Source organism: Numenius arquata, chromosome 11 (assembly GCF_964106895.1).
Source record: "Numenius arquata chromosome 11, bNumArq3.hap1.1, whole genome shotgun sequence".
Taxonomy (NCBI): domain Eukaryota; kingdom Metazoa; phylum Chordata; class Aves; order Charadriiformes; family Scolopacidae; genus Numenius; species Numenius arquata.
In genome coordinates, this window is record NC_133586.1 from 11,002,572 (window position 1) to 11,026,403 (window position 23,832).

At 39.2% G+C, this 23,832-nt stretch overlaps 1 protein-coding gene across 1 annotated transcript; it reads left to right on the top strand.

Moving 5' to 3' along the window:
• The first annotated feature begins 7,624 nt into the window (after window positions 1-7,624).
• On the top strand, window positions 7,625-23,699 carry BTBD1 (BTB domain containing 1). The gene is made up of 8 exons (XM_074155481.1): window positions 7,625-8,044; window positions 14,287-14,443; window positions 15,013-15,118; window positions 16,466-16,663; window positions 16,925-17,117; window positions 17,668-17,755; window positions 21,507-21,653; window positions 22,567-23,699. The coding sequence occupies exons 1-8, from the start codon at window positions 7,656-7,658 to the stop codon at window positions 22,723-22,725; spliced, it is 1,437 nt and encodes a 478-aa protein (XP_074011582.1). The 5' UTR covers window positions 7,625-7,655; the 3' UTR covers window positions 22,726-23,699.
• The last annotated feature ends 133 nt before the right edge of the window (window positions 23,700-23,832 follow it).

Consider the following 23,832-nt stretch of genomic DNA (forward strand, 5'->3'; position numbering starts at 1 on the left):
GCTATGAGCAGTAAAGGGTCTTCTACTCTTTTGCAATCAGAGTCGTGAATTTAAAAAAAGAAACACCCAGGAGTCCAGCTGCAAGATGTTGTTTGACAAGTTTAAGCAATAGATTAATTGATATCATTGCAAGAAAGGAAATTGATGACCCAGAGCCCACTTATGTCCTATATATTATATACAAACAAATTCTTGAATAGTTATTTCAGGCGAGAAAGGTCTAAAATCTGGCTATGGGTATATGAACGGGTTAAACCATGCTCAACCAAACTATCTGGTAAAAACATGATGCAACTCCTAAAAGTAATTTAGTCCACCCAAGTGTCAAAATTGCCATTGGATGAGTCAGGGCTAAATTTACCACCTCCAAATGCCTACCTTTCAATGCACAGCCAGTTTACTTCTCAAGCTTCCAAATGTATAGGCTGCTTATTTGTATGCAGCTGGCACGGTGCAGTCTCAAGATTCATGTCTCAAGCTTCGCTTCATAGCTCCTGTGTCCGTAAAGTCAAAGGCAATACGGGAAATCTTCCTTACCGCTCTGCCAGCATATTCCTGCACTGATTTGCACCCAGCTTGTTGATCAAGTCCTGTTTAATCTTCTGAGTAGAAACTGTCAGGACACATAGTGTGGTAGGCACATAGCACCTCACCTGTACAGGGTGCATTGTTTCAGTCTATTGTGTTGAGATCTATCAACTTTTGATTTAAAAAATAGTTATGAGCATCTGGTAGCAGAAAAGAGCCCTGAAATGGGATATTTGAAGTGTTTGTTCCAAAGGGCATGTTTTTTCCTTTCATTTTCATCTCTCACCCTGTGAAAGAAGCTCTAGCCAGCCTTCCAGCTCCATTGTTCCTCTCTGCTTCCCAGCAGAGGAGGTTCCCCGAGTCCACCCATGGTGGTGTTGAACATGTGGATTCTGGTATGCCACACTTCCCATATCAGAAATCTTTCTAGTAGCTACAGATTATTCTAATTCAAACTTTCCTTCTCTGTGCCAAAATATTCTGGTGTCTGTTTCAGCCTTTATAAAGAAACTAACACCCCCAGCATTTTTTTTGACTTTATTTATATAGTTGACACCAATTACAGAGAAAAAGGTAAAACGTGCTCAGTTAGTGCAGCCCAAAATCACTGTTCAACTTCCCCAACAGCAAATAGTTGAAAATTCGGCTTTCAGTCAGAAATTAAGTCAAACAGCAAACTCTCTTACTGATCAATCTCCACCCTCAGTTTAGAAGCAGGAGTCCTCAAAAACTAACACATGCATTTCTTGAAAGCTCTAAGTGTTCTTGTGGGGGTGGAAGAGGAAAGAAGAACTTCAACTGTATGTAACACCACCCTCTATTCACAGGTACCAGAACAGCAATATAAAAATGAAGGGAGGAATAGGGTATCTTTAACTACATAATTACTAATCAAAGTGTTACATGAAAGTGGTGTTGATAAGCTGCTGTCACCAGAATAACTGTAACCTCTCAGCTTCCTGTCACATACTCAATTATATTCATTTCTTGATGTCGCAAAAGCATTTTTTCTTTCTTTTTCCTGAAGTTTATAAATGGTAACATCATCATAAGGCATATGAGGGCATCACTAGTAGAATATCATACAACTATTTAACTATTTAGCAATATTAGATGTCAGGATAAGATTGAAAAACACATATATCCTACATAAACTGCAGTGAAGCTCAGGAAAGCAAAGTGGAGTAAAGAAAACAGGAAAATTAAGACTCCTTCCCATGCAGAAATTGTCAGAGGATCAAATTTAGTGACAACGTGATTCTTAGAGTTCTGATCTTACATTTCATTAGAAACACAGTCCCTTCAGCAGCACGGTGTCAAAACCAGTGATCCTTCACCACACTGTAACATTCCTGTGTCAGAAACGACATGATTTCTGTCTAAATGGTCATTTTGAAGTAGGTAGCCCAATTCTCTCTCAAATCTCAAGTACCAGCCGTATACCACACAACAGATCCCTCACCGGGAATCCCGAGCGCAGCACCAAACCAGCCCCACTTGTGTGGCCCCTTAGCTGGCAGGGCTTGGCTCACAGGCAGCGTGCTTGGGCCGGTCTTTGTGAACTTCTCCATTAGACCATTACTGGATCAATAATCAGTACTTGTATTACAGAAGATGTTTCTCCTCAGTCTTTCTACTGAGTGGCAGCAGATCAGTCCTGATGTCAGGACTAAGGCAGCATTTGTAAGTGTGCCAGAAAAAGAACACTGTGGAGGACATAAAAATGCTTATTTATTAATGGTCAGCTTCAAAGTAGGAGACTAACTGGCCATTAGGTCTCTGTGTCCACTTTTAGTCTGGGAAACAGCTCTTATCTTTAATAACTGACTGTTAAATCCTGACAAATTGTAGGGCTTAGCATTATATTGGTTTTATTTTAAATCAAAGAAATGACATTAATCTATACAAATATAAGTAGGTGAACCTTAAGCAAGCACATGAAGACCAATGCAAGGATTAAGAGTCGCTATTTATAGCTCATGGAAGCATTGCTCATGTGTTCACATATGGCTCTGCCAAGCACCAAGCTCTCCCTGCATGATGATGCCAGCTACAAGATACCATCCTGGTACAAAACAGCTCGTGTCATTCAGTTTTTATTGAACTAAGCTGACACGTTCTTGAGAGTGTACTTCCTCTATCTGCAAGTGAGCTTTTGAGGCAAGAGAAGTCAGTAGCCAATAATCCAGATAAAGATGGGTTAAAGGGTGAATTAAAAGATGAATTAAAAGCTTCATGTTTGGGACTTTTGTTAATTTGTTAATTTGCTGAGGGAGCAGCTTAGACCACACGTAACTGCAACCCTCCGACATCTTTAAAGCCAGCCTATTGTATTTCTGAATTTCTTGTTAGTTGAGGGCATAAGACCTAATAAATGATGCTGTTTTGTAAATGCCAGGCTGCATGGTGCACCAGAGGCAATATTATACAGTTCATATGGTATGCACTGAGGGTCAGGAGGCCACCTGCTAATGATCTGCTGAGGATTTGGGGGATTCTCCAGCAGCAAACACAGCACCAAGAATTCTCCAGCACCAATCACATGCAAAGAGGAATTAGTGATCAGTGTCCATTCCACTTGCAAAATTGAGTATCAATACCTCAAAAATGGAGCTGCTTTTTGTGCTACAGCCTGTCTATTCACCAAGGAATAATCTTAAGAGGGAAAGAGACATGTCAGAGTAAAAATAGTTGTACTGTTTGACTTAAAATGTAAATGGCAAGAGTGTGGCTTCCCAGTAAGAATCTTGTTAATCGTGTGGAAATTGAACTGGTAGCTAAACACCCCGGCAGAAATGGAGGAAATGTGTGCTCTGTCTGGAACGCTGCTGTGCAACACATTTGCCAGGGACTGAAAAGTAAATAGCTTCACAAAATAGTCGCTGCTCAATCATAAAGATATGCTGGTAATAACTAACAAAAAAAATTCCCCCCTTTGCTTCTCCAGCTATGCAGTAACAGAACATTTTTAATTATTTTAAAAAGATTGCAAAGTGTAAGATTTTTCATAGAGACAGTCATGTCAGTATTTGAAACTATATGTAAAATAGGTATGTGGTGAGTAGAACCTCCTAAGGCTTAATTAATTGGCTTGATTTTATAACAACTTTCAGATAAAAGATGTGAAGAATGTTGCTGTTGCCATTTGTTGCTTGTTTTTGAAATACATAAATGTGCAGAATAAAAAATGAAAGAGCTACCTCCACAACTGGGATGATTAAAAATTTCCATGCACGTTTGTATCAGTTGTACACATGTCTATGTCAGGATTTTTACAGAAATATTTTGATTAGCAGGAATGTTTATTGCAACACTGTACTGTAAGCGATTATTACAGTATATATCTAGAAATTATGAATATTATCACTAAAAATCAGAAAAGTATATCAATATAGTTGAGGGTGAAAGATACATAGCAACCTCAATACTACAGGACAACTAACCAGCACAGCTGAAAATGCATAACAAAGTGCTCACGTACAAGAATTACTAGTAGAAATTATAGAAATTATTATAAATTTTAAAATTCTGAGAAAGTTGCATACTTATTGTGGTCAGCTTTAGGTTACAGTTAAATTTATAACAGAGTTAAAAATACCAATTGCTCTTATTTTGGCTTTTTTATCAACATTATATAGGCACTTTACAGGACATAAGAAAAAAACATAATCCCTGCCCTTCAGTGTTCCTCAGATCAGAGATTCTAAGTTTGTTTTCTGTGCATGCATGGGTCCAGTGCTGCAAAAACCGCAAGGTTACATTAGCTGCAGACCCCACATCACAACAGTACAGGTTAATGCCAACCAGAGAGAAGACAACAATAATAATCACAGTAGAAAGCCCAAGGAGATAACTATTGTTGTTATTATTATTATTATTGTTGTTGTTGTTATTATTATTATTATTTGAAAGCATTGTTATTACAAATTTACACATCTGAGTAACTAATGCTTCTGGTAATTCAGTCACAGGAATGGTAATATGCATGTCTGTCATTCACAGCAATGGCACAGATGAGATGTAGGGGATTTTAAGAATCTAATTGAGTATGGAAAGGAAAAGATGTCATCAAATGGCCCCAACCAGGAAGTTTAATCAGAAACAAATCTGTGATTTACTCTGAATTATTCTTTTCCCTCCTGAAGCAAGAGAAAGGATGCTAACTGCTTATGAGAACAATCGCTAATCACTGTAAAAATATGTGCCAGCTCAAAAACTCTGATCATGACAACAAACAGCTCCTTAGAACATACACAAAGCTGAGTTCATGTGGGGAAAAGAAGGAAAGGGAGGAGAATTTAAATAATTTCAGGAACAAATGATTGAAAACAATACACTTTGTAACCCAAGCCCTTTTGATGGCTCTCAGAGAACTGGCCCCATTTCACTGGTAGGGAAGGCCAGGGCCGCTGGGCAGGCATTCCTGTATCTCTGGGACATCCCTGGCATCACAAGTATCTCAGAAATCCCTGCAGCTTCACCAGAACATTCTCTGGCTCTTCCTCAGTGTATGTAAACCCACTTTGTCCTCCCTCTCCCTGCACACAGGTAAAGGAACCTCAAAACTTGGAGCATTCTTCCTTAGTGAATTTCCACAGAAAAAAGGCCCCAGGTCAGCACGAGCTTGCTCAGGCCATTACACGGACCTTGCAAATGAGTTGCTCAAAACTGTAGACACCCCCTGACCTTCTCTTTTGCTGGCTAGTGATCAGGACAACCTTCACAGCCATATAACATAATACCATTGAACTTTTGTCTGCAGCCCTTGATTTGTAGCCATTCTGTTAAGTGAGATCAAACAAAAAGTTGTTCTTGGGCTAATTTGCACTGCTTATGTTACATAAATATTTTTCTCTATATTAATTTTTGCTGTATTTCTTAGACAAAAACTGGACATGCTAAGAAAGGAAACAACGGGTCGGCATTTTCAGTGACATTCACGTGTAGCCCCTTTTGGGAAAAGCATTGTGTATTATTTCTGATCTGGACTGGTGAATACAATCCCATGACATCACATTTAAAAATGGCTATGATCCACCTACTGATAAAGCCAAAGAAAAACTAGCTGATTTTTTTTAGGAAGGAAGCTGGCACGAAGATTACAAGGTGAAACAAATGTCTGAGGCTCATTGTCTATGTGCAGAAAAAAACAGTTTCAAAAAAGAAATCTGTTACTTAATATTTTCTTACCTCTTGCTTCTAAAACTGTTTAAATTAGTGCATTTGGCTTTTAGTTGATGGGCTTCCAGGTCGCATTTTTTCTTTTCATTGTCTCCTTTCCTGTTTTTCTTTTTTTTTTTTTAAGAGTTTTGATTTCTTTCATATTATTTTTGTTTCTTTCCCCTCATTTTCTCTCTCAACTTTCTTTTCTTATAGTCTTTCCCATTTTTTCTATCTTGCGTAGCTTTGTCTTCTTATGATTGATTTCTCATCCTTGAAGCTACCTCACATACTCTGCCTGCCCCAGCCACTCTCCTGTTGGTTCTTTGGCATATCCCTCTTTTTTTCCTTAACTCTCTTCCATCCTTGTTAACTTCTTCTAGCGTATTACTGACAATACGTTCCCTTTTTACAGAGTTCTCTATAAGCAGAGTAGTCATGGCTGTTGGCTCTCAGCTGACAGACTAATCTATAAGTAAACACAGAAAAGTAAAAGCAGAAAGAGAGCAATGAAGGGAACTCTCATTAATACCCAGATCATCCCATGACTGAAAAAAATACTCCCAGAAAACTATTTATTTGTGTCCATGGTATCGCTGTTTCACTCATGATTTTTTTCCATCTCCGTCCTTAAGCTATTGGAGATAATCTGGGCTTCTCTGGCTTTCCCTTCTTTGCCCACCTTGGGACCAGAAAAGCGCAAAGGTGATACCTTCATTCTTCTAAGTCAGCAGTATGATTTTATTTTTAAATATAGCCTCTGTGCAAAGCTACTTGCTGCTTTCTGGTTGGTATACTATGTCTTCTTGTGCCCTTTCCCACTATCATTTACCCTGCTGAAATTGCTTCCATCTTGCTTAAGGTTCTCTAAAACTTGTTCTGCGAAACGGACCACATTTGCTTGGTCTCAGTTTTGTCCTAATTATAAACCTAAATGCAGAGCGGTGACATATTCTGTTCCTCTTTTAGCCACACGCTTCCATAAATGCTGACAAGTCAGAGAGCTATGATAAATAGCTTTCAGCTCCATAATTTAAATTGCTGCTGTATTTACAGCAAAACTCCAGTAGATGGCAAAATGATCCACCTTATTTTTCAACTGCCAGTGTCCGGTTTGACAGGACTGTGAAAACGCAAAGATACTTTTTTTTTCTTTCCCCATTTTTTTTTTTTCTTTCCCCCTAAAGCCACCAAGATAGTACACTAAAAATGCTCCTAATTTGCTTGTCAGAATTTTCCAAATTAATTCACCACCCTACATTCCCTGGTCCAAGAACGTTAAATTTGACGGCTGCTGCGTTAGGCACAGAACCCGCGCCTCTGCTACATTCACTAGTGCTGTGTTTGCTTTGGTTTTTCTCCTCAGTTTAAAACACGAAATGTCGAGACACGTCGCAAACGGGTTTCTTTTGTATAAGAAGGTATACGTGCCAACTCATTAACGTTTCAACATTATTTCACAAATAGGTGATCAATCCTTGTTTTGCCCGCTATCGTAAGGAATCAGCCATTATAAAAATGAAATTGTTTTTCACGTACCTAATCAGAATACCTGCAAAATTTATTCATTCCTACACGTAACGATACAAATTTACATGACTGTCGCAGCGCTCTGTGCTTGGCACATCTGTGGGGTCCCCCCCCTCCCCTGCGCGGCTCTGGAAAGCGCATTTCCACTGCAGACTCGGCTCTCGGATGCCTTTATAAAACTAACAGGGGACACCAATCTGCAACGTGGTCTGGAGGACCCGCCCGACAGCCGAAATACCGCGCTCGCCCTCAGCCGCCTCCGCTCCCCTCAGCCGGCAGCGCGACCGTTGGGGGAGGGCGGGCAACAACGGTCCCGCCGCGAGCCTGCGCGCGCCAGAGGCGCATGCGCGGCGCAGGGGCGACGAGCGGCTGACGTCGTGCGCGCGGCGGTGGTTCGCGTGCCGGCGGACGGAGCGGCCCGGCCCCTCAGGGCGGCGATGGCGGCCGCCGGCGGCGGCTCGGGTCCGCCCGTGGAGGGGCCCGCCGCTGCTGCTGCTGCTGCCGCCGCGGAGGGCGGCGCGGTGCTGCAGCGGGAGCCGCTGTACAACTGGCAGGCCACCAAGGGCTCGCTGCGGGAGCGCTTCGCCTTCCTCTTCTCCAACGAGCTCCTCAGCGACGTCCACTTCGTGGTGGGCAAGGGCAGCCCCCGCGGCGGGGGCGGCGGGGCGCCCCCCGGGCCCGGCCAGCAGCGCATCCCCGCCCACCGCTTCGTCCTGGCGGCCGGCAGCGCCGTCTTCGACGCGATGTTTAACGGCGGCATGGCCACCACCTCGGCCGAGATCGAGCTGCCCGACGTGGAGCCCGCCGCCTTCCTGGCGCTCCTCAGGTCAGGCCGCGGCGGGGGGGTGGTCCCGTGCAGGGTTGGGGGCTCACGGGCCGGGCGCACCGCGCAGCGGGGTAGCGGGGGGAGAGGGGTGTCTCTTCTCCCGCCGGGCTCGGCCGCCGGTGTCATTGCCTCGCTCCGCGGCCCCTCCTGGCTCCTGTCCCCAAAGAGCCGCCCTCTGCGTGTCCGTGGGGAGAGATGCAGAGAGAACGGCTCACCACCTTGTGGGCTGGCACGCAAGGTCACCCCCTACCTCCCCCCCCCCCCCCCCCCCGCCCCGGAACACATTTTGGTTCATTCTTGCTCTTTCCCCGGCATCCTTTTCCCAAGGGAAGTGGCCTAATTTCAGGGCAGCTAATTATCCATTCAGAAAAATACTTTGATAGTGGTGGGTGTCTGGTTTGGCCTTTTGATTCCATTTGTGGGGCTTTCTTTTAAGTAAGATGATGGGAATTAGTGGTTCCTCTCGGTGTTGCAACTATCCATCTGCCTTGTAATAATGGCTAAGAAGGGACAGAGGCTGTTGTACCAAGCTTTTCATTTTGTGTGGTACTTTGAAATTTTACTCATCTTGCTGTTCACTTTTCTCTTTCAGCAGTGGTAATAAATATCTGTATCTTTTTACCGGAGTAATGCCAGTTGTAATCACACTTACTGTAGATACTTTTGGGTGGAGAGTGAACATGCAGCAGAAGGCAGTAACTAACTGATTTTTTTACACACAAACCACCCAAGTGAGACCATGAGTGCAGCAATGGCAAAAAGTACGTAAAATGGGTTAGTGATTTCTAATTTGGGCAGAACAGGATCTGCTACTTTTCATGCTCACAAAACTGATGAGTTTGACTACCATTTCTTTTTACTCAGCATAGTGGTAAATAAAATTGATAGTGTTTATAGAAACGATTACTGATAGTTTCTTTGTGCATCAGGCTGAGGTGTGGTAGTATGACTAAACTGCTTAACCTTAAGGTTTTTCTCAAAGAAGCTCCTCTGCTAGGCAAAACCTCCATAAAATACATGAAACAGATTTCTGTAATGAACGTTTGGGAAACAAGTAACGTTATTGCCTGGAAATGAGTACGTAGTGTCTCAAAACTTTCTGTATTAGGAAAAGCTCCAAAGCCTTAGCAACTTTCTCTTTATTTTGAGGCCTAACAGATAAGAACAGTGAGAAGTCACCTAGTTCTTTTAGTAATCATGGACTCAGGAGGTGCAGCAACTGATTTGAAAAAAAACCCAAAAAAACCCCACCATGCAGCAGCAATGTCTCACTGTTGCCATTAGCAAATGAACTGTATTTATTTTGTGGATTCTTAGCAAAGAGGTAGTGGCAAGGTGAAGAGTTTGTGTAGCAGAGTGTGGGATAGTGGGAAGTGTCTTTCAAGCAAAATGGTTTCAAAGGTTAAAAGTAAATGATGTGCACATGTATGTATTTTTATATATGTGGAAAAAACACTGGACAGTGAAAAGTTAATATAATGAGAGAAGTTTGGATAAAAATATAAACACGGAAACAGAAGAATTTAAGTAGAGATAAGAAGGATGGTATTTGAAAACTGTAGAAGTGAATGAGGAGATGTTAGAAGCAAACAAAAGCCATCTTGTGTTGGTAGAGCTGCTAGTACGTAATGGCCAGGGGACTTACGTAAGTAAACTGATTATACTTGTGTCTTGTCTAAATATCACCAGACTGATGAACTGTTGAAACATCTCAGGTTTGTTGTTGTCTTTGGTACGAAATACATGGCAGCTTTTTAGGACATTCTTCCATATTATATTTTGAGCTGACATTAGGATAACTATACATTGCAACACCTTGTTAAAAACCTATCTAAGGAGAACTTCTTTAATGCAGACCAGCACTAGACTTCTTCCATACTCATATATGCTGTTTTTAAGGTATAACAATTACAAGAAACCTGATTTTCCCCCCCCGCTCCCTCCCCGGTGTTGGCCTGAAGAGACAAGAATTATACCTTGCGTTGTTGGCCGCTTTTATCTATCATTAGTAAATTCGTCAGATAATGATGATTGCCTTTTATAGGGCCTTTATTTAATCTTTGCAAAGACCAACTTGAAATGTATTGGTTAGAAATTAAGTTGGGATCTTTGAATACACATAGCAAATGAATGTCAAGGTAAAGGCTAATGTGATGTCTTTTTTTATTTTGGTTTTGGATATAGTTGTATACAGTTTAAAATTGGATATGGTTGCTACCTTTTTCTCACAGGGGACTCTAAAATAATAAATTTGTAGAGTTAATGTACTTGAAAATAATGAACTGAAACTTTAATTGGTAGTACCACTGTAGTTCCAGTAATACATTTCAGGGTTTCTTTTTTTCCCTGAGAAAGTTGGGTAACCCCCTTGCCTGTGGGCTAAAATCTTAACTGTAAAGGTGGGAAAAGAGGAGCCTTTTAAAATTGGCTGGGGACGGGGAGAGAACTTCCTTAGAAAACAGTGGGCCGTGCTCAAAGGCTCAAAAATGGCTGGTGTGTGTCTATTTTGGCTTATCGTCTGGTGTTCCTCTTGCCTGAAGAGTTTTCAGACATGAGACACAGGAGTTCTTAAAAGCAGCTGACTAGTTCAGTAGTTGGACAGATAAATCCTTAAGAGCTGAAATAATATCAAACTCAAAAAGTTGAATCTGCTTCCCAATTAAGCAGCTTTTTTTTTTCATATGTTTCTAACTGTACAAATTGAATAGCAGTGATCAAGAAAATTAAAGTTGTCCCAACAGGATTCTGGTTTAGGGCTTCATTCTGTTTTTAATAAGAATTTTTAAAATTTTCAATCACATTTTACAGTAATTTAACTTGTCCTTTCATCATAGTGTAAAAGAAAGTGACAACATGGCACAAATTTAGCAGTCCATCTTCCAAATGTCTTTGCAGAGGACTTTGGCAAGCAGTAAATAAAGGGATAATCACGACTAACTGGAAAAAGGTTCCTGTGTGCTTTTATAATGGTGAAGATATCTCAGCTGTTGGGAAAATGCTAAGATTAGGGGAGGAAGAAGTGCTAACATGAAAGTAAAGAAATATGGCATAAAATGTGTGAGAGGCTTTCGTCAAGTAAATGATAGAGTGGTCACTTGGGAAAATTGTTTGTTCTGCTTACTAGAAGTGTTGTTCCACTATGCATATATACACACATACCATCCTGGATGAAAATAAAATTAGTCTATATCTAACGAGCAGGTTGTTTCTATCGTCTCTCGAAGGGCAGGAAAGGAGGGAAGAAGGCAAGGGGGAAGTATAAGTGATCTTGAGCCCCACTGAGTTAAGTGGGGGAGGACCAGTGGTATAAACATAAAGGTGTGCTGATTGAGGCGTGCCACAAATGGGAGAGTTAACACAGACACAGAGCTCTTGGCACATGAGCAGAGGGATTTTTAGATAGAAGACACACCTAGAGTTCCTCATTTATGAGTAGATGAATGCATCATGATCATCCATCCATATACTTAAGGGAAATAGGATTATACAACATCCTAGAGAAATGTACTTTACCATTTTTCATAGTTTTTACAGCTAGATTTTAACTTTGAAAATTCACACTTTTTAGTATGTGCAAAAGACTACTATTTGACTTTGAAAATCCCAGAAAAGTATTGGCATTGTCAAAAACTTGAAGTATTAAACACAAAAAAGTGACAAAGTGACTTTCTTAATGTATTTCGACACTTCTTGTCATGAGTTTTCTCAGTTTCAAAGTACGTAACTATATCACATGCTCTGTAACTATGAGTTGCTATGCCCTGTGGTGGTCAGCATCTAGAAACATAATGAGACCAATAGTGCCCAGTAACTTCATGCAATGTGTCACCTCTCCTATACTGAGTGAATACCGTAACAGATGGAGCTGGAAGTTGTATACAAAATTACCTCAGTGAATGTTTTATGGGTATTTATGTACATTTTACAGACATTTTATAGGGGAAGGGGTGGTTAATGAGGATGTGTAGCAGTAGCGTGGGACCAGAGCATGATGTAAATGATATCCAATAAGGGGTGGAGAATGTACTGGGTTTGGCTGGGATAGAGTTAAATTCTTCACAGTAGCTTGTATGGGGCTGTGTTTTGGATTTGTACTAAGAATAGTGTTGATAACACACTGATGTTTAAGTTACTGCTTGGGATGCTGCGCAAATTTTAGTTGTCAGAACTTTAATCGCTTAAGTCCCATTAGTTTGTCATTGACATGCTTTCAGTTGGGGAGTGTCTCTTAATGTATATCCAGCCATATGGCAGGGGAGGGATTGGACCATAGAGCCTCAAGTGTGTCCTTTGTGGGATGAAAAATCATCCTGTAGCTCATCGATCTCACACAAATGAAAAACCTGTATATATGTGCACTGTTGCCACATTTGAATTCCTGTTATTTGGCCATGTAATTGGGTTATGATCATAGGAGGGAAAAGCGTGCAGAATTCCTGGGAAGACAAGGGTCGGAAAAGTGCAGTTTGGATCTGATTCTTTAAGAAGGTGTAGTAGAAAGTGAACCATAAGTAAGATAAGCTCCTCTGGTGTGTCAGTTCAGTGGTTTCAGATTGGACAAGCTTAAGTAATAACATCAGAATCACGTTCCAGGTTAGGGCATTTTAAACAGATTTTTTTTTAAAATCTTAAAACCAACATCTAAACGTGCTATTCTGTAGTGCTTTAATGGACTGCTTGTCAATGTGGTATACAAAACTGTACCTATGAGATCTTAGTTTCTTGAAAATAAGTTCGTCAGTGATTGTGAGTGGCAAGTCAGCCCATCATTTTAATCAACAGATAATAGTTTATAGCTTTCATAAATCAGTTCTAGATGAACTGTATGAAACTTTTACTAAAAAAAAAAAGTTAGCATTTAATTAAATTCATTCTTTCTAAAGCTGTTTTGATGTAAATCCAGTTGAAAGAATTAATTTAGAGCATCATTCACACTTCCAAAGTGATGTGAAAGCTAGCCGTTTGAATAGTTTGGAGTATTATAATGGTAAATATATACCTGTTGGTAAGTGGCAGAAAATTTAATGTTGAACACCATATTTAGGTGGGTGTTAGCAATTACGGAGAGTTTTCTTGGAGTATAAGAAATATAAACAGTGAAGAACTTTAGTTGAAACTTTAATTCTAGGTTTCTGTTACTTAGATCTCCCCATGTAGCAAACAAGTTTGAGTCCATTGCTTTCACAAGTTTTTTCTGTTAAATACAATCTGCTTATTGTTACATTTAAAAACCCTTCTAAACATGCCTTCTGTCTCTACGTGTTGCTTGCCATTCATTTCCAGAAGGTTTTGAACAAAAAATACTAAGAAATATTAAGGTAAGGCTTGGTCTTCGTTGTGGGATTCCTGCATTTGCTGTGTGCCCTGGTCTATTTTCTTTAATCATCTGTGTGTTGGGGACAAATGTATTTTTGTAAATCAAAGGCTATTCTTGATTATTATCTGAAAACCTGATGAAATATTGCTAGGATAATCTTCAATGTCACCTGTAAGAAAAGATGTTTTTAAAAATAAGTCAACTTTTCCATGCAGAGCCTTAAAATAGTCTTATCTCGTCTGGACTCGAATAACAGCTGCTCAGGAAACAGGGTTTTTTTTCTGGTTTTGGTGGAGGCTTCTGTCTTTTGGTTCACAACTCATGCGAAAATCTCAACCAATCATCCAGCCTCAAACAGTGGAGACAAGCCAGAGTGTTTTGCTATTGCAGGAATAGAAGAGTCAAGGTCATCTGCTAGAATATTACTCCTTTTCCTCTGAACAGTACAGAATGGTAACTTTGACATAAGATGTAATCACGGTGTAAGTCCTTGACCCTGGCAGGGAAGCTAGTGTGCACGGTCAGTAAGTTAAGTTCAGCAATATACCCACGGAGGGTTATGTATTGATATTTGGAAATGCGGCTCTTCCTACTGAATCAAAAGAGCATGCGTTTGTATGTTAAGTAATTCTGCAGCTCAGCTGTTGTTTACAGTTCAGTAGCTATGTGTAACTCGTGCAGCCAGAGCAGTCTTAGGGAGTATTATGTATTTAAAACAAATGTATGCCATTAGGTTAACGTAATACTCTTTCTTCAACCCTTTAACTAGCTTATTAATTTGTAAAAATGCTACATGGTCAACTGTTGCATGTTCACAGTGCAAATCTTTGACCTGTTTTCTGAATGCAAAGAGACTGTTATGTTCTGCTTGACTGTCTCCCTCAAGATATGTTTTTATGATCTGTATTTGTGTATTGATTTCTAGGTTTCTTTATTCAGATGAAGTTCAAATCGGTCCAGAAACAGTCATGACTACTTTATACACTGCTAAAAAGTATGCAGTCCCAGCCCTGGAAGCACATTGTGTGGATTTTCTAACGAAGCACCTCCGAGCAGATAATGCCTTTATGCTGCTTACTCAAGTAGGTAAATTTAAGCTTAGTTTTGATTTACGAGGAAAATCATTATTTGGAAGGAAATTACTAAATATTACTTCACAGTGGGTTTACTATCACAGTCTAATTTATGTATGAAAATGTTTTGTTGCTCTGTTAGAATTTTTACAAACTCAGCTTCTTATTAACGTGGAGGAAAGGCTTTTTTTTTTTCCTTTTTCCTTTTTTTTTTTAATATGCAACGGACTGGGACATTTCAAATAGAGCAAGTTTATCTACAGTGTATTTGCATGAATCTCTTCATTGTTTTTTGTTAAGACTGGGCTTCAGTTCACTATAATGGATTTGATGTGTACTCTTTCTTAGTTACATTGCTAAAACTACAAACATAAGCGTGAAGGAAAACTTGTTTGTAGTGAATTGTCATTAGTTTTGTACTCCTTTGAGAATTTAAATGCTCATTAAGGTATAAACACAGAGTGCTTAGACAAATCAACCTATGTTAATTTAGATCTATACTGAAGTAAAAGTACTTGCTTTTTAAGTTTAGTTGTTTGTCAGCTTTATGCTGAAGATGTATTTCTTTACCTTTTTAGGCTCGTTTGTTTGATGAACCTCAGCTTGCTAGTCTTTGTCTTGACACAATAGATAAAAGTACTATGGATGCAATAAGTGCAGAAGGCTTTACTGATATTGATATAGGTAAGTTACTTCGTGTGCCCTAAGCATCGAACTTCTGAAGGGAATTGTAGACTGTGAGAAGACTTTATTATGGTAACCCAGGGTAGTTCACCTCCCCCATCCGAGTACATCTGGGGCTGTTTGCTTTCCCCCACATCTGCACCCACCTTTGGGCACCAACACGATGGCCAACTGCGGATCTTGGCATTCGGACAACAGCACCTGCATTACATCAGCAAGTTTGCTAATGAGCAAAACAAGACATTGCATATGTATGACATGTTAATCAGTGCAAGGTTTATTATCCACCCCTGTAGTGCTTTCCTTTGAGCTTCACTCCTGAGCAGGGTTCCACTGCATTGGGTCACTATTCGAATAGTGTCGGTGTCCCAGTGCTCCCACCATGGTAACACTACGCTTTTACTGAAGTCGAAGCCTGCACTTGCTCAGTGTTGTGCCTCGTCCCTGAGGATTCCACACCTACTTTTCATGTGTAACAGGAAGCATACTGTTTTTTTGCTGCATGGTGGTACTATATTCAGTTGCACAGATCAGGTACAAACTATGAAATCTGTTTAAAAAAAAATATCTAAACTGCTGGTTTCTATGTATTTGCTTATGTAATTTCATTGTTACTCTATGTGTCTAAGACTTTACTCCAATTCGGCTAGACTGGGTGAAAAACTCTGTCTGAAGGAAGGCATTCCAGCTGATGAAAGTATTTGTAAAGTCATTGTTAACTTGTGTTCAGTGGGATTTGTACCCAGACTATGAGCGTTCTTTACTCTTGATAAGAGTATCTGTTTTGACTTACCAATATGATACTTTCTATGAGTGCAAACATGCCTTGCTTAAATTCAGGGCATATAAAAATTTCCATACATCAATGTTTAAGATCACTTTCATTTATCTTTAAACTGGTTTTGTGTGCACCACTGGTGCTTGTGTCTGTAGTTGATCCAGATTGGCAGGTGGCTGCTTGGATGAGAGTATGACAATGTCGTCATGAATAACTTGGTTTTATAATAGTGTGCATTCACCGCTTGGTCACTTCTAGTTTTGATCTTGCCCTAGCCATGGAAATTCTTTGGGACAGTGCTTGTCGCTACGTGGATTATATGTAGTCACACTCTTAGGAATCAAGAATAAAGTTCATATGCTGTTTTCATAGCAGGAAAAGGATTTTTTAATTTGGAGTCTATACACCATTGTGATATTTCTTTAGACATAACATAAGTAGTCTTATATTTGATGTCTTATTGTCAATGTTCTTAGTGATTACTTCACAGTTTAAACTTGCTTCATGTGTAGCACTCGCTCATTTGGATGTAAACTGATCTAAATCTGTCAACTTTTTTTTTTCTTTAGACACATTATGTGCTGTTCTAGAAAGAGATACCCTTAGTATTCGAGAAAGTAGACTCTTTGGAGCTGTTGTTCGCTGGGCAGAAGCAGAATGTCAAAGACAACAACTGCCCGTGACATTTGGAAACAAACAGAAAGTCCTTGGAAGAGCTCTTTCCTTAATCCGCTTTCCATTAATGACTATTGAAGAGTTTGCAGCAGGTGAGTTTTGGGGTTCTTTGTCTTACTGTTAGACCATGTCTCTGCACAGTTCAGCTGTGAGTGTTTAGCAGCTTAACGCTCTATTGTTATTAATATCATACTGATAAAAGTTGTGATGTGCAAATGAAAGCAAAACATTCCATGGAATACTCTCTGGCTGTTGAAAAATATTATTGCCATCTTCAGTTTGCGAATGTGTGGTTTAAATACAACAGTTGGAGTAATTTTTCAAATCATCTTAGAAGTTTTTTCTTTCCACAGGTCCTGCTCAGTCTGGAATCTTGTCAGATCGGGAAGTAGTAAATCTCTTTCTGCATTTTACTGTCAATCCTAAGCCTAAAGTAGATTATATTGACCGACCAAGATGTTGCCTTAGAGGAAAAGAATGCAGCATTAACAGGTTCCAGCAAGTGGAGAGTCGCTGGGGCTACAGTGGAACAAGTGATCGGATTAGGTATGGCTTGTGAAACAGTTCGGAGAGACAGAGAAGTGTGTGGGAAGAAAGGGAGCATATTACTCAACTTTGACTTTTTGGCATAAGATACAGTAACAAACATGCTGGTTCTGTTGGGCATGTTTGATCTTTTCCTTTTTTAAAAACAACTTCGGCTGTTGCACACATAAAATATAAAGTAGCAAAGGTCAAAGTTCAGGAGGATTGGGTGCATTCTAGAGTGCTTGGGTGTTAGCTGCATATTCCTTTTTAAAATACGAGGTCTTGATTTGTTTTTATTTTGGAGATATTCAAAAGAATCCAGTTACTTTTTGTTTAGCGATATTGAATATCTTGGGTGATTAGCAAAGCTTTAATCTATAAAGCTGATACCTTACAAAGCATTTATCTTACTATTGAAATCTAAATAGAAAGTGCTGTTGAAAAAAATTAGTGTTTTCAGTTTACTTCCCTACTCTTCAGTGGGAGGTTTTTTTCCTACTTGACTGGAAATAAGAACACACGCCTATCATAGTTGTTTAAATTCCTTCCTTGGCTTGTATCTTACTAGGTTCACAGTTAATAGAAGAATTTCCATAGTGGGATTTGGGTTATATGGATCTATTCATGGACCCACTGACTATCAAGTTAATATACAGGTACAGTATATTCAGTTTAAATAGGCTTATGCAGAGCTACTCTTACAGTACTTGCAAAAGGTTTGGTGTATATTTGGATAGGAGCAGTTGTTAGGGCAGGAATCTAACGTGTTTTGTCCCCAGCAGTAGTCATAAGTGGATGAGTAGGGAAAAGTAAGAACAATATGAAACCCTCCTCTCTTTCTACTGTGTTCTTCTGTCCTTCAGTCACTTTCAATATAGGTGTTTCCCGAGACCAGTTTGGTTTCTCTGTTGGTAGCTCCTGGTGAATCTTTCTTCGGGATACTTGTTTGGTCTAACCTTGAATTCCTGTAAATTTTCTGCAGGGGAATTTCATAGCCTTGTAATCTGTTCAGTTAGCTTTGTAATCTGTTCAGTTGTGCACAAAATTTGTCCTTTAATAAAGTTTCTAGGAATTCATGAAAGAGATCAACAGCTCTCTGATCTGAAATCAGTGACACAATATGTAATGACTGATAAAAAAGCCCGCTGTGTCATCAGGAAGATACTGTACTGAAAACAAGATAAAAGGTGACATTGTGTTGCTGAATGAAGGCACGGTATGCCCACATCCTGAGTGTTGTGTGCAGTTCCCAGTCTCACACAGCAGAATTAGAAGGAATTAAAAACGGTAATTGAAATGATTAAGAGGGTAGAGCTGCTGCTTTATGAAGGGAGACCAAAAGGCTAGGACTCTTCAGTTTATAGGGGAGAGGCTATGGGGAGGTGCGAGCAATGCTTCTAAAATCATGAGGGCCATGGATAAGGTAAATGCAGAACTGTTTGTTATTCACCAAACGCTAGAATATTAGAACTAGGAGACTCTTGCTGATACTAGCAGAAGATCAAAACAGCTGAGAGTATTTTTTCAATGCTCAGATACTAAACATACTGCCACAAGAAGGAGGTATCCTGTTTTGAATTTGGTGGTATTGAAACATGTTCATTCATCAATAGTAGATATATTAGAAGATTCTAGAAGGAAAAGAAGGGGGGTGTGCACCTAGTAGAACAGTTGCAGATGCTGGGGGAACAGACAGAAGAGCCCAGACTTGTTCTAACCCTCAGCAACATCTTCTCTTGCCACTCAGAGTATACTGGGCCATTTTTCTGACCAGATTGTGGATTTATTGCACGCTTGGGTCACCTCATACAAGTATTGGGGCTTAGAGACTTGTCCTTGCCCAGAGCTTTTTGGAAAGATTGACATCTTATTTGCTGCTGATTGAGTCTTAGGCAGAAGGTTGTATGTTACTGTTATAGAACTTCTTCTGTGAAGTTACTTCAGTTTTAGGTTCAATGAAAACCTAAATTGTCCCAGCATGGGAGTTTCCCAGTTTCTTTTGCTGATGAATGACATGTTTGTATTGCAGTTCTCCAAGCTTCTACCCTATTCTGTTGCCACTTGTTTAATATCTTTATGCTGTTTAGCCCACCAAAGAGCTATGGGGCTTTTTGCTTCTGCTTTGTTGAAAGAATAATTTAACATCGGTTTGGATGCTTTCAGGTAGCTGTTCCTAAACATTCTTTCAGCCTGCTTAATTGTATTTTTTATGTTTTAATTTTTCAGTTTGAACTTTTTTTTTTTACTCTGGATACAGCTTCATGTTTCTATAGGATGCCCTTTTTTGTTTGTTTATTTCTAGTATTTATTTCTAGTCTGTGTCCTTCTTACAAGGATTTGATTTTTCTTAATTGCTCCTTTTAGCTTCTTTTGAACAAGCTTCCTCATTTTTCTCTTTTTGAAATTTAGCACAGCTGTGTTGGATTTGCTTTTGTTGTTCACGTGGGAGCGTTGACGCTAAGGATATTACAGACACTGTTACATAGTGTTTCCATTATGAAATTTTGAATCTGAACCTGCTCGTCACTCAAGGGTTGCATTTCTTCCTACTGAGCAATTGGTTAGCAAGCTCACGAAATGGTCACTGATAACATCTAAAAATATCAACCCTGCTTCATGTCCTGATATGACACTTGCCAGGGCTGAGCGGGTAATTGAAGACACCACTAAAATTGTATTTCCTGCTCTTGTAGCCTGTTAGATCTCTCTTAGCATGTTGTGGTCAGGATTTCTTCTAGTAATATTGATCCAGCGCTGTATTTTTTTCCTTTTTAAGTATGGAATTTCAGTCAGTTTGAATTATCTTTCTTATTGAGATGAGTTTTTATTTTATTCTAAGCTTTCTAACAAGATATTAGCATTCCGTGACTGGCACAGTTTTACGCTGTACTGCGTATTCATAACCTGGTACTATCACATCACATTGGTTTATTAGGTGTGTGGGAAATTTTGTGAAAGAATCCATGACTTCATTTAGGGACAGAAATTCCATTGTCCCAGTCTTATTTTGTAGACTTCCAGCATGTGGTTCATTTCTGGGAATCCTATCTAAACGACAGTTTATTTGTCTTCTGGTTTGTATTATTTGATTTTTTTTGACCATCATGTACTTAAAGATAGGAATTTTGTGTGTGTCTCTCAAGATAAAAATGTTGTGCCTTTCCTCTTATGATGTTCCAACAGAATGTATCTGAGATGAGGTTTTGAAGGAATTTTTTGGCTTTTCCACATTCCTCAGTTTAAAAGCTCACTTGAAAATTCCTTGAGTTGAAGTGCTGTCAGTTTGGTTTTCTCAAACTATACATCAATGTAAATGAGTAGCATAGTGCACTAGATTAGATCTTTAGAACAAAAGAGTTGGTGCTGAGGATTTAGCAGCTATACTATATGTATTTGAGAATCTTTACTTTTTATTAACTCTTGTTTGATACTCTCAGCTAAATTCCTGTTAGCAGATGAGAGCATTTGGTGTTGATTGCAAATACATCTTTTATGTGCCAGGGGCTTAGGACTTCAGCATTGTAGTTGTTAATATTTCTATTTCTATTCAATTTCTATTTATTGTGGCTGGGGAAAAAATTAGAGCACGTTTTGCCTAGAATAGGGCTTTGTCTCATTTGTGCAATATTAAAAATTGTATGGTAATTTAATATTAATAAAATTGGTAAGATTGTGGTTAGTGCAGTAGTCATGAGAAGTGTTCATGTTACTTTTAAGGTCTGATATCCAACTTCTGCAAGAGTTTTTCAGTAGCATGGATCAGGATTGCAATCCAAAATGAGAAGTGAGGTATCTGGTATTACTACATCTTAGCTAATGATTCCTATTTGCCACTAAAATTGATGGCAAAAGAAATAATATGTAGTCTGAGTGTAATTTTTATCCTGAATCTAGAATAGAAATAAATTGTATAAAACATAGCAGTGCGAGTTCTTGTTTTCTTTTAAGAGTGTGTCATTGACTGCTTACATTATCTGCAAAAACTTGTTTTTCAAACTAGCCACAGCCAGGAAACGTGCTTCCCTTCATGTGGGCTGTGTAGGTGTGCAAAGATCAGCAAATCCAAGTACAGGATTATATGTAGTATATGAAGGTCAGAAGCTGAAGGTCAAAGTGCTGTTCCTTATCTCCCAAGCCAAGACTATAACCTGGTTGGAGCGGTGTTGAATCTTGCCCACAGATTGGAGGCAGCCTGTGTAAAACTCGCAAGCCACGGTTCGTCACACTGCAGCATCAGCCCTAATGGTATCGGGAAATTACACCTACTTTCCAGTTCTGAGATTGCACTGTCCTTGCAATTAAACTGGGTGGAGTAGGGAAGTGTTTGCTTGTAATCTTCTAATATGCATACAATAAGAATCTTTCTCAAGCTTGTCAACCTAAAAATATTTTCATGTTTTTATACAGATAATTGATTATGAGAAGAATCAAACGCTAGGACAAAATGATACTGGATTTAGTTGTGATGGAACAGCCAGTACATTCAGAGTTATGTTCAAAGAACCTATAGAGATTTTGCCAACGGTTTGCTACACAGCTTGTGCAACATTGAAAGTAAGAATGCCTAACAGTGCAGAAGAAAATGTTATTTTGATGCAAGAGTTGTTCTTTTATCTGTCTTCTGATTGGAAAGTATCTTCTAGATCCTGAATTTATTTTAAGTATAGTGCTAAAGAAGGATGTAGTTAAACTCCACAGTAACTTGCAAGACTGCTACCTCTCTTCTGTGCTACAGCACAGAACCCATAATTGGACCCTTTGTGCCTTCCCACTTTCTGGCTTGATGCGGGAGTTAGAATGAGTCCTAATGGAGGTCACTGGTTCTGTGTGGGCAAAAGCACTATCTAGAATATTTGATCTGTCAGCTTTCTGTCAAAATTTAATTTTGATTTTTTTTTTTTTTAATCAAGGATATTCTAGCCACTAGCTAGAGTCAAGAAAATGGAAGGCTTTTTTTTATCACTTTTTATATACTAGTGCTGAAATACAGGACAGAATTATTTATTCTAGGAAAGTCTTCCCTTAATGTTACAGACAAATTTATTTATTTATCCAATGTTTTCTCAAAAATCTCTTAATATTCTTTTAAATATAATTCTCTATACAGAAATCAAAGTTGCTTGGGTTGGAAGAAAGTGTTGCAAACTAAAAGAAGCTGAGGCAAGGAACTAAGTGAGAATTTAAGACAACCTGTATGGCAAGGAGAAATACTAGAAAATATTTATTCATTACTAGTTGGATAAAATCAAGTAGTTTGTCTGCTGTCAGAGAAACTTTTTTTTGTTGCTGTTTAGACATAGGGTGCTTGCTTCTGTTGTCTGTGATTTTGTGTATAGTTTATTTCAATATTATAAAATTTCTGTACCCACATCATATAAGCTAAGTCAGTAGTGTTGGAACTTAAACATTTCATGGGGCTCTCTGCCCACTTCCATTCAGTTGCTGATCTCTTCTTGATGCTTTTCAGGGTCCTGATTCCCACTATGGAACGAAAGGTTTGAAGAAAGTGATCCACGAATCTCCTACTGCTAGCAAAACATGCTTTGTTTTTTATAGCTCACCAGGTAACAACAACGGTACATCAATAGAAGATGGACAGATACCAGAAATAATATTTTATACATAATTTCACATGATCATCTTGAATGTGCCAGTATATCAGTGGACTTCAGCTCACTATTGGCAGCAGTTTAAAAATTATGTGAAGTTACATGAATGTGTGAAAACAAAACTAACTTGTTTGAGAGGTACCAGAAAAGCTATTTTCTCTGCATCGTTATTGGCAAAATGTAATTTAGCTTTTCTCTTAACAAAATGTCAGGTGGAGTAAGTACTCTGTATATTGAAAAGCTTGTTTTAAATAGTAACTTGTAATTAATTGCTTTGTATTTTTACCCTTTCATTTCTCATGTATTAAAATTCATTTTTTGAACTGGAAAATCTTTACTCATTATGAACTTCTTGCGTATGTTTTCCCCAACCTGTCCTAAAAAGACAATAAAGCTGCTGCTGTAGTCCCAGCTTACACATCTTTCCGACGTGACCTCTCAATAACCCCATGGACACGAATTGCTACTGTATTTTTTTGAAGTACATCGGCAAAGCTGGATTCATATTGCTACTGTCTTGACTTTTTGGATGAGCTATGGAAAATTAATGGACTTAGTACTGCAGATGGCATCTGCAGCTGCACTGAAGAGATACTAAGTCAAATTCAGCAATAAATGGATCTTTTCCAGAATCTCTCTTAATTCAGAAGGGCTGTTTTGGAACATAGAGCTGGTTATGGAAATAGCCGCTGTATATACATATGTGCCTATAAGAAAATGTATAATGAGAATACAAGACTTGTAATGATGTTATTTTATCATTGGACGTTCTAATACTAAAAAATTAGTACAAACTAAGGATTATTTTGTGCAACTAGTTTTACAGATTGCATACAATAACATGATGCAATGATGTATGTATATAGCATTCAGTGTCTTGCAATGTGTACGGTGTAGTAGTAGAATGTCTTCGTGTACAAAATCCTGTATACTAAAATAATAATTTGAGAACGCAGGAGAAAAAAAAAAACAAACGAACTCCCTTCTCCTTTCTCTTTCCTCGTTTCTCTTTAAACGCCTGATCCGTGTCTCAAAGCCCTGAGTTCGGACCTCCCCCTCCCTCCCGCCGCGGGCAGCGCTGCTCTCACGGGGAGGAGCCACCGGAGCCCCGGGGGTGTTGGCGC

What these genes read in the sequence shown, in the direction of transcription:
- BTBD1 (XM_074155481.1), top strand. Translation starts at nt 7,656, where the DNA reads ATGGCGGCCGCCGGCGGCGGCTCGGGTCCGCCCGTGGAGGGGCCCGCC. An exon ending in GGAACAAGTGATCGGATTAG is followed by an intron (nt 17,118 to 17,667) that starts GTATGGCTTGTG and finishes GTATCTTACTAG; the next exon opens with GTTCACAGTTAATAGAAGAA. An exon ending in ACTATCAAGTTAATATACAG is followed by an intron (nt 17,756 to 21,506) that starts GTACAGTATATT and finishes GTTTTTATACAG; the next exon opens with ATAATTGATTATGAGAAGAA.